Consider the following 10,586-nt stretch of genomic DNA (forward strand, 5'->3'; position numbering starts at 1 on the left):
ACATTCCTGAACAAGAAAGCATATTTAAGATTTAACACAAAGACCGAAGCTGAAATTGCGTCCATTTTTAATGCTTTCATGTATGGTTACAAACCACTCCCTCCACACTTGCTCGCAGCCGGGATTGGCCAAGGAAATTAAGGGCAAAAGAAGAATTTCCAGAAGGAGCGCACTGGATTGGTTGTTGGTGGCGGGAAAGAGAACACGTGGGGTAGAGACTGGCGCGAATTTCTCTGCAATAGAGTTATAGGAAGGCTGTGTGACTGCATCCGTGGTGTACCTGTGAGAACTTCAGAAAAACTTAATTCCGAGTTATACAACATTTCAAAAAAATATGGATATTCCAGAACCCACAGCTGGAGCCACCGGCCAACAGATTAAAGACGACTTGGCAGAGAAGTGTCAGAAATTGTTTCAGGATTTTCTAGAAGAGTAAGTGTACAAATATAGCAACATCAGAAATAGCAATGCAATATATTTCTATTATATGTTTGGTTTGTGTTTTCACATTTCCAGCGGTCTGAAATAATATAATAAAACGTGTTAATATTGCGTGTGTTTTTAAGTAAGTGAGTATTACACAATATAATTTAAATAAGTCTATTAAAATATGGCCTGCAAGACGAGGTCTCAGCTAAAAAACAAATACACAGTTACTGTGATATTCTGCTGTTACTGCGGGGAATAGGGACCACTAGTCATAATAAACACGTTATGAGAATTATGCTGAATTACTGTACTTTTGTAGCAGATTGGATCATTTCGCATCAAAAAAAAGTGTATATTTACAAGTACGGGCGCGGCTTTCATCGACGAGGCAGCTGAGATAATTCGAATACCAAATAAGATTGCAATCGGCGTAGTACAGTTTCTGCAACAGGTTAAGAGCGTGGCCCGTCTTTCTGCACCTATGCCAAAAAATGCATACAAAATGTAATTATAAAGTTAGTTTATTGATCATTTTGGCATGGCATGTTAATTTAACTTCCTTAGAAAGTTTCATGGTTAGATTATTAGGCATACAAATGTCATTGCACATTGTATGTTGCAACCCACGTGTTACAATGTTTATTCATTAAATTAGTTTGTGATGTGTTACAGTTTTTTGACTGTTGAATGCTTTTATTTATTTTTTTAAACAAAAGCTGTGGCTTGCAGTGACTGTAACGTGACCAAGCCAGCAGGTGACACTGTTATCTGTTTTCAATTACCCCAGTGCTCTAATAAAACAGGAAACAATTCTATTTTTTTTTTTTTTTTTTTTTTATGCGGGGGCGGGGGCGCGCACACGTGACGTTATTGCCTATTCATGTTACTTTAAAAAAAAAAAAAAGTACATTTCATATGAAAAATGTGTGTTTGGTGTTCTGTATTAACTTTGAAAACTACAAAATTAATAATCCGACTATTGCACCCAAAACTGTTACCAGTCTTAACCAAAAACAGTGATAAATAACTTTAGCATAACCGAAGCAGAAGTGTTAAAGGGACTAGGAGCTATTAAAATAAACAAATCCCCAGGGCCTGATGAGATCCTCCCAATAGTACTCAAAGAAATGAAAGAAGTTATTTACAGACCGCTAACCAAGATCATGCAACAGTCTCTTGAGACAGGGGTTGTACCAACAGACTGGAAAATTGCAAATGTAATACCGATCCACAAAAAGGGAAACAAAACTGAACCAGGTAACTACAGACCAGTAAGCTTGACTTCTATTATATGCAAACTTATGGAAACTATAATAAGTTCCAAAATGGAAAATCACCTATATGGTAACAGGGTCCTGGGAGACAGTCAACATCGTTTTAGGAAAGGGAGATCGTGGCTAACTAACTTGCTTGATTTTTTTTTTTGAGGATGCAACATCGATAATGGATAATTGCAAAGCATATGACATGGTTAAGATTTCCAGAAAGCTTTTGACAAAGTCCTGCACAAAAGATTAATTCTCAAACTGAACGCAGTAGGGATTCAAGGAAACACATGTACGTGTATTAGGGAGTGGTTAACTTGTAGAAAACAGAAAGTACTGATTAGAGGAGAAACCTCAGAATGGAGTGTGGTAACCGGCGGTATACCACAGGGATCAGTATTAGGTCCTCTGCTATTCCTAATCTACATTAATGATTTAGATTGTGGTATAGTAAGCAAACTTGTTAAATTTGCAGACGACACAAAAATAGGAGGCGTGGCAAACACTGTTGCAGCAGCAAAGGTCATTCAAAATTATCTAGACAAGATTCAGAACTGGGCAGACACATGGCAAATGACATTTAATAGAGAAAAGTGTAAGGTACTGCATGCAGGAAATAAAAATGTGCATTATAAATATCATATGGGAGATACTGAAATTGGAGAAGGAATCTATGAAAAAGACCTAGGAGTTTTTGTTTACTCAGAAATGTCTTCATCTAGACAATGTGGGGAAGCTATAAAAAAGGCCAACAAGATGCTCGGATACATTGTGAAAAGTGTTGAACTTAAATCAAGGGAAGTAATGTTAAAACTGTACAATGCATTAGTAAGACCTCATCTTGAATATTGTTTTCAGTTCTGGTCACCTCGCTATAAAAAAGATATTGCTGCTCTAGAAAGAGTGCAAAGAAGAGTGACCAGAATTATTCCGGGTTTAAAAGGCATGTCATATGCAGACAGGATAAAAGAATTGAATCTGTTCAGTCTTGAAAAAAGAAGACTACGCGGCGACCTAATTCAAGCATTCAAAATACTAAAAGGTATTGACAGTGTTGACCCAGGGGACTTTTTCAACCTGAAAAAAGAAACAAGGACCAGGGGTCATAAATGGAGATTAGACAGAGGGGCATTCAGAACAGAAAATAGGAGGCACTTTTTTACACAGTGAATCATGAGGGTCTGGAATCAACTCCCCAGTAATGTTGTTGAAGCCGACACCCTGGGATCCTTCAAGAAGCTGCTTGATGAGATTTTGGGATCGATAAGCTACTAACAACCAAACGAGCAAGATGGGCCGAATGGCCTCCTCTCGTTTGTAACCTTTCTTATGTTCTTATTTCAACAAAGTTATTAAATGTTCTTATAATTAAATATAAAAAATAAAATGCTTCGTCCTGTATTTATGATGGTTAGCCCTTAGCTGTTCTGTTTTCCATCTGCCTCCTGCATTTCAGGACATTTTACTGCGGAGCTGTTCTGAAACGTATAGTTTTAAACCTGAAATTAAACTCCTAGTTATTCCCCAGGTTTCAGAACAGTGATGGGGATGTGAAGTACCTGCGTGATGCAGAGGAGCTGATTCGTCCCGAGAGGAACACCCTGCTTGTAAGCTTTGCAGATTTGGAGCAGTTTAACCAAGAGCTTGCAACCACTGTTCAGGAGGAGTACTACAGGTAATGAACCAACACTTCATTATGGCAGTTTGAAGTAGAGGGCATAGAATTGTAAATTACTGTGATCCATTTGCACGTGTGCAAAAGGGAATGCTTTAAGTAAACACAGAGAGAAAGCAGTGGGGTGCAAGTATGAAAGAACACTATCAAATACTGTAATATGAATGAATGGCTGTATTGTTAAAAAAAAAAAAAAAATAATAATAATAATAATAATAATAATAATAATCCATTACACATGGTTTCCTTTCAGAGTGTATCCTTTTCTGTGCCGGGCTGTGCGGAGCTTTGCCCGAGATCATGGGAACATGATTCCAGCCAACAAAGAGTTCTATCTGGCAATCCAGGATCTGCCTTCCAGACACAAGTAAGAATGCATTTCATCAGTTTGGTGTTAGGTGTTAGGCTATTAAAAAGACCATGTGAAACCATACATTAGAAAGATGTGACGTGTTATAAATTAAATAACATTAAATAACTTCATTATCAATAGAAAGTTTGGTATTATTTTCACTTGATCAGCTGCAGTTTCTTAGATGGATCACTACTGCAGGGTTATGTGGTTTAAATTGAAGGAATTTGAGATGGTTCTCCCATAGTACACTGAGAACAGTGTAATTAAATCAGATGTGCTGGCTGTGTTCAGTGGAAATCAGTGCAGTGTATTTCTCATTGCTTAGGTCAGCTGTTGCTCACTGAGACCTAATCCTCTTTCCTGTCCAGGATCAGGGAATTGACGACCGCACGGGTTGGAGCTCTGGTACGGATCAGCGGCCAGGTGGTTCGTACCCACCCTGTTCACCCTGAGCTGGTCAGTGGCACGTTTCTGTGTCTCGACTGCCAGACTGTGGTTAAAGATGTAGAGCAGCAGTTCAAGTACACCCAGCCCAACATTTGCCGAAACCCAGTCTGTAGCAATAGGAGGAGATTCATGCTAGACACCAACAAATCAAGATTTGTTGATTTTCAGAAGGTACGTCAAACTACTTCTATGAAGAATTTGGTGAACCAAAGCTGTTAGTTTTATATTCTGTTCCCAGTCTCAATATTTTGAGAAATATGCTTTTGTTTGTTTTGTTATAGCACCATCATTTGTAAACTTCAGTTTTGGTCACAATTTTCCAAATTCTGTACAACATTAAAAAAAAAAAGAAAGAAAAAAGTGTAAAACTTAAGATACATGGAATGACTAACACACTGTCTGGTTTACAAATATGTGGCCCTGTTTTTGCTTTGTAGTAATCTAAATATCCCTCCCCGTTTTCCTCTTCAGGTTCGTGTCCAGGAGACGCAGGCAGAGTTGCCCCGTGGCAGCATCCCTCGCAGTCTGGAGGTGATCCTGCGTGCCGAGGCAGTGGAAACGGCCCAGGCTGGGGACAAGTGTGACTTTACCGGCACTCTGATTGTTGTCCCTGATGTGTCCCAGCTTTCTTCCCCAGGTATTAGCCTTTGACTTGTCTTCTCCCTGGAATGTTATTCAAAGCTGGGTGTTTTTCTGATTCATCCGATTTGCCATTTCGCTTTTGAGGGGTTGCTGCCTGTACAAGACTAGAGTTTGAGTAGGTGCATTGTTAAGGAGGAATATGTAAATGTATGTATTGCTACCTTGTAATTTGCCTAATGGCTTGTGAAATTGAAATACCATGGATTGACGACCACACTCTCTGATTTACAAATACAAGGCCCTTCCTGAATTTTTGATTGTTTTGTAGTACTATCTGCTTTAAAACAGGACCTCAACGGACCATCTAAAGGAGGTCTTTATTGATGGTTTTGATTGTGTTTGGAGGCATTCCTAACTCTGGAGGCGTTTCTTTTTCAGGATCGCGTTCCGAGACAAGCTCCCGTGTTGCTGGGTCAGAAGGTTATGAAAATGAGGGAGTCCGAGGATTGCGTGCTCTGGGAGTGAGAGACCTCTCCTACAAGCTGGCCTTCCTAGCCTGTTATGTGGCACCGACTAATCCCCGGGTATGTGTGAGATAGGAGCAGGAGGGGGTCCGAGTGCCATAAAATGAATGTAATACAGATTGACACCTGGCTATCTGCTCTGCTATAGGAGTTTAACAGCCCCTTTGCCTTTCCAATCCATATAAACACTTCAGTCACTAATTTTCAGAATGTTGCTTTTCAACCTGTTTGTTTGAACATATGGACCCCAATTCTTTGGCAACTGTCTATTCTTTTTCTTCTACATGGGTGTTTTATTTAAAAGTTTGCCCGATAATAAATTAGAATAATGAAATTTAGAATATTAATTTCCCTTACCTTCTCAAGAAGTACATGACTGAGGGGAATCTAACACTAGTCTCATGACACTTCAGACTTTGACTGCCATATGGGAGCTGCAATAAGGCGGATCAGATCAGTTGAGGGTGAGCTGTAAAAGAGTGAATACCTTTTTGCTAATAAGTATGGTGTTAAACTAGTTTTTTTGGTTGAAACAGTCATACAAAATGTTCAGAGAATTATTTAAAGAAATATCCTGTTGAGGAATATGGGGAGCCACCATCAAAGCTGGCCATTCAAAGTTAGTGCAGAAATGGCGGGAGACTGGTTCTAAGTTTAAATTTCATTTTTCAAATTTATTATTGGGTAAACTTTTAAATAAAACACCCTGTAAAAGCACAGGGCATGAATTCTGCTACATATATTGCAAAATAACATGCAGTCGGTGTTCTGCACCATGTTGGTCTAGCTGTCCTACCAGTTATAACACAAGTACCAACTGCAAGTAGTTGGCTCTTCCATGTTGTAAAAGGAACTCCCTTGTGTTGATTATTCAGTTCGGCGGTAAGGAGCTGCGAGATGAAGAGCAGACTGCTGAGAGCATTAAGAACCAGATGTCGGTGAAGGAGTGGGAGAAGGTGTTTGAGATGAGCCAGGATAAGAACTTGTACCACAACCTCTGTACAAGCCTTTTCCCCACCATACACGGTAAGAGGTTGGCGACACTGGATTGAATAAATAACCAATAGCAGCTGCAGGGAAATGTTTATAGAACTGTTAATATAATCAATTTATTTTAGCTTAGATCAAAAACTGCATCTTGTGAGGTTTTGGGTGAAGTAGTGTTGACCGCCAAGGTATGCTTGTTAATGTAATTACAGCAGTCTTTGAGCTACTGGTTTTGATGAAGAATGGTGCCATCCTAATCTGTGTTTTGTTGTTTCTCTGTTAGGTAATGATGAGGTGAAGAGAGGCATCATGTTGATGCTGTTTGGCGGAGTTCCCAAGACCACAGTGGAGAAGACATCGCTGCGCGGCGACATCAATGTCTGTATCGTGGGAGATCCCAGTACTGCAAAGAGTCAGTTCCTCAAGTGAGTGGCTGAAACTCCATCTATCTGCATTGGAACCTACTGCATTGCTGAAGCTTTTTTTTTTTATTGCGTGTCTATGCCATGCTTTTTTTGTTTATATTATTATTATTATTTTCTTGTTGCTCCTTGGCTTGCTTCTAGCTACATTTAGATGCCGTTTGCCATTGAAATCTGTTGTTGGTACTCTACACAAAGGAAGTAAAAAATAAAGCCAAATTTAACTATTAAAGCATTTTTTTAATACAATAGTTTTGTGTTGTCACTGTCCCCCAGGCATGTTGAAGAGTTCAGTCCCAGAGCTGTATACACCAGTGGAAAAGCCTCCAGTGCTGCCGGGCTGACTGCTGCTGTAGTGAGGGATGAAGAATCCCATGAGTTTGTCATTGAGGCTGGCGCGCTGATGCTGGCTGACAATGTAAGTAGTTTATCTGTAACTTTACACTTCCATCAATCATAAGATAAAGAAATACAACAGTCCAAAAAACTTGTCCTTGTGCATCTAGTTTTTATGTGTTTCTGTGAGAATTTGTTAGTCACTCTTAGCTGACTAGGTGAAAACTGTAGTGCACTTATATATAATTAATTTGTTATATTTGGTATAGCTGATTAATTTAATAATTTGGCTATTTTTAATGTTTGCTTGATTAATGTAGATCAAGTGAGATTCTTAAACTGTAATGGATAATGTGTTTGTTTGGTAGGGAGTCTGCTGTATTGATGAGTTTGATAAGATGGACCTGAAGGATCAGGTGGCTATCCATGAAGCCATGGAGCAGCAGACTATTTCAATCACCAAAGCGGGAGTCAAGGTAAAGCACCTGGTTATAAACATGATGACTTAGGTAGGACTTGTGAGCAAACTGAACTGAAGTGTAGTGACAGGTTGGAGAAAATTTGATTGAAGCAATAGCTGACACCTGGTTAATTTAGAAATCTTCTAAACTAATGCCTGTTTCAACAGGCCACCCTGAATGCCAGGACGTCCATTTTAGCAGCAGCAAACCCTGTAGGCGGGCGCTACGATAGGTCAAAGTCCCTGAAACAGAATGTGAATCTTTCTGCACCCATCATGTCCAGATTCGATCTCTTCTTCATTCTGGTAGACGATTGCAATGAGGTAAGAACTGAACAGCAAAAGCCCTGTGTCCTCTCCTTGATATCTACAGACGTAAAGCTGCTTTCGTTTGTGACTCTCGCTGATATCCATTTTGTTTCTTACTGTTCCAGGTCACGGATTACGCCATAGCCAGACGTATAGTGGATCTCCATTCCAGAATTGAAGAGTCTGTTGAACGCCTCTATACCTTGGATGAAATTCGGAGATACCTGCTCTTTGCAAGGCAGTTCAAACCAAAGGTAACTAACCCAACCTTACAGATGATCGGTTTTGTAGTAAACCAAGCTCCTACTTGTTAATAGATGGTTTTTAGTGGCTTGTAAAATTTGTTGTTCCTTTTAATTTTGTCCTCCTTCAGATTTCAAAGGAGTCGGAGGATTTCATCGTTGAGCAGTACAAGCGCCTACGCCAGAGAGATGGATCAGGGGTGACCAAGTCTGCTTGGAGGATCACTGTCAGGCAGCTGGAGAGTATGATCCGCCTGTCTGAAAGCATGGCCAGGATGCATTGCTGTGATGAGGTGAGGAACCGGATCTGCTTCAGTCTGGCTAACCCCCTGTGCACTAGGGTTTCACATCTGCACTGATCCTAAATACAGTAAATTGAGCCTAAATAGCCCAAGTTGTTTCTGACTAATGTCAAATTTGAATCTGAGTGACTTCATCAGTATCCGCTGTTTCGCTTGCTGTCTTGCAGGTCCAACCAAAGCATGTAAAGGAAGCTTTCCGATTGCTGAACAAATCCATCATCCGGGTGGAGACTCCAGATGTCAATCTGGACCAGGAAGAGGTGGAGCCAGAGGAAGAGGATGCAGCAGTGCAACATGGAGTTAATGGTGGGCTGGGATACCTCAAATTTTCTTATCTGATCTAGTATCTATATGATTTATATAAGTAACTCAAGACTTTGGAGCAGGGGTTATTTTGTTGGTTGCATGTTATATAAAGGTGAAGACGGTTTTTCATGTATTTTATATATACTTACATGAAGTAACGGCACATCCTCCTGGGTACATAATTAAGGTATTTAAGTGTTATTAAATTAATATACCATCTCATTGGTAAAGCATTTTTCGGTGCACTTGTAAATCTGAACAAACTGAATCATGATGCAAAAACTTATTTCAACAGGTAATGATGGGGATGTACCAAATGGTGTCAGCGCACATGGAATCAATGGACATGCTGAAAATGGGGTCAGTGGCTCGGCTGCTCAACCAACGTTTAAACTTTCTTTCACCGAGTACCGCCGGATTTCAAACCTTGTGGTCCTCCATCTCCGACAGGCAGAGGAAGGTTAGTGCTGCTTCAAAATAACAATTTTTTTCGTTTTAAAGCGGTAGCTTAATATTTGTTTCTAAATAGAAGTTCATTTGAATGTAGTTTATAATATAATTTTAGCAATGCATTAATGAAATTCTCATGTATCAGTCTAACTGCCATAAGACTTTTAGAACCACCAGCTTATAAGGTGCAAACACTAACTGACAAATTTGTTCCTGTAAAAATTAGTAAATAAAAGTGATTGGTAGTGGGGACAAATATATAGGCTTACATTTGTTTTATTGTATTCCCCACAGAGGACGACGAATCTACACTTAAGAAAAGTGGACTGATAAACTGGTACCTGAAGGAAATAGAATCTGAAATTGATTCTGAAGAAGAGCTTGTTAACAAAAAGAAAATGATTGAAAAAGTCATCCATAGACTTGTTCATTATGTAAGTACTGAAGTAATATGGTTAATGGTGTCAAGAGCCTCTTTCTAACTTTTGTTATAATTATGACCATTTAAATGTAGGCATTTATTGCATTCTGGATGACGCGCAGAACCAAAGCTATCTGCGTTTACTTGAAGGCTGGCACTAATTCGGATGTCTCTTGTTTTAAAGGACCACATTCTGATTGAGCTGACGCAGAGTGGGCTGAAAGGATCGGCAGAAGCAGCAGAGGCTGAAACAGGGGAGGATCCATTTTTGGTTGTGAATCCAAACTACACACTGGAGGATTAAAACTTAAACATAGACTGATATGTGTTATTTTACGCTTGTTTTGGAGTTTTCACCAACTCACCACTTTTTTTTTTTAACCAGTGGGATTTATCTTTGTTTAATGAATGCCTTGTGTTTTATCATTTGTTTAGATATTGTACTTTTGATCAGTTTTATGGTTTCATGTACTGCTGTTGCATGCATTGTTTTTATATATAATTCCATTGCTACTCGTATACAATGGAATGTTGAAATGCTGTTTTTTAGGAAAGGTTGTATAAAGAAAATAAACTCCATGTTGTCTATAAGGGATTTCAATGTTTTTTCTGGAAATGGTGTAAATTTCAAATGTTTTGATTTCTATGAAGCATTCGTGTTCTTATGGGGGGAAAAAAGTAATAAACTGCAAATTGCTTTGATGTTCATTTTTGTAGAGAATAAAATGTACTCCTTTTTTAATGTTTAAACATTTACTTGCTCGCTCATAGAGATTACTGTATTAACTTTCTTTAAGCAGTTAACCAAAGATGAAAAACAATCCCATTTAACTATCCATGTTCTTTTTGTGTTTGAGTGTATGAATGGTTTTATATTAAAAACCTCAGAAGATTTCATTGTTAAGCGCAGTAATGATAGCGTTTTGGCCTCTCTAAACTTCTATTTTCTTTTTAAAATCAGTATTAAACCACGTTTTATGTTGAAAATGTTGCTTATCTATCACTGACCTTTCTGTACAAAATCAGTAGGAGAAAATACTAAACATTCTGAAATGAAATAAAAATTATGTGCAT

General features: G+C 38.9%; 1 protein-coding gene across 1 annotated transcript; it reads left to right on the forward strand.

The window, feature by feature from the left end:
• The first annotated feature begins 242 nt into the window (after positions 1 to 242).
• On the forward strand, positions 243 to 10,433 carry LOC121322626 (zygotic DNA replication licensing factor mcm6-B-like). Its single transcript, XM_041262796.1, has 17 exons — positions 243 to 432; positions 3,223 to 3,369; positions 3,623 to 3,736; positions 4,093 to 4,342; positions 4,643 to 4,808; positions 5,192 to 5,337; positions 6,153 to 6,303; positions 6,548 to 6,689; positions 6,963 to 7,104; positions 7,391 to 7,498; positions 7,651 to 7,806; positions 7,917 to 8,045; positions 8,165 to 8,326; positions 8,503 to 8,641; positions 8,937 to 9,101; positions 9,386 to 9,525; positions 9,697 to 10,433. The coding sequence occupies exons 1-17, from the start codon at positions 335 to 337 to the stop codon at positions 9,814 to 9,816; spliced, it is 2,475 nt and encodes an 824-aa protein (XP_041118730.1). The 5' UTR covers positions 243 to 334; the 3' UTR covers positions 9,817 to 10,433.
• The last annotated feature ends 153 nt before the right edge of the window (positions 10,434 to 10,586 follow it).

The sequence above is a fragment of the Polyodon spathula genome, chromosome 11 (assembly GCF_017654505.1).
Source record: "Polyodon spathula isolate WHYD16114869_AA chromosome 11, ASM1765450v1, whole genome shotgun sequence".
Lineage (NCBI taxonomy): Eukaryota > Metazoa > Chordata > Actinopteri > Acipenseriformes > Polyodontidae > Polyodon > Polyodon spathula.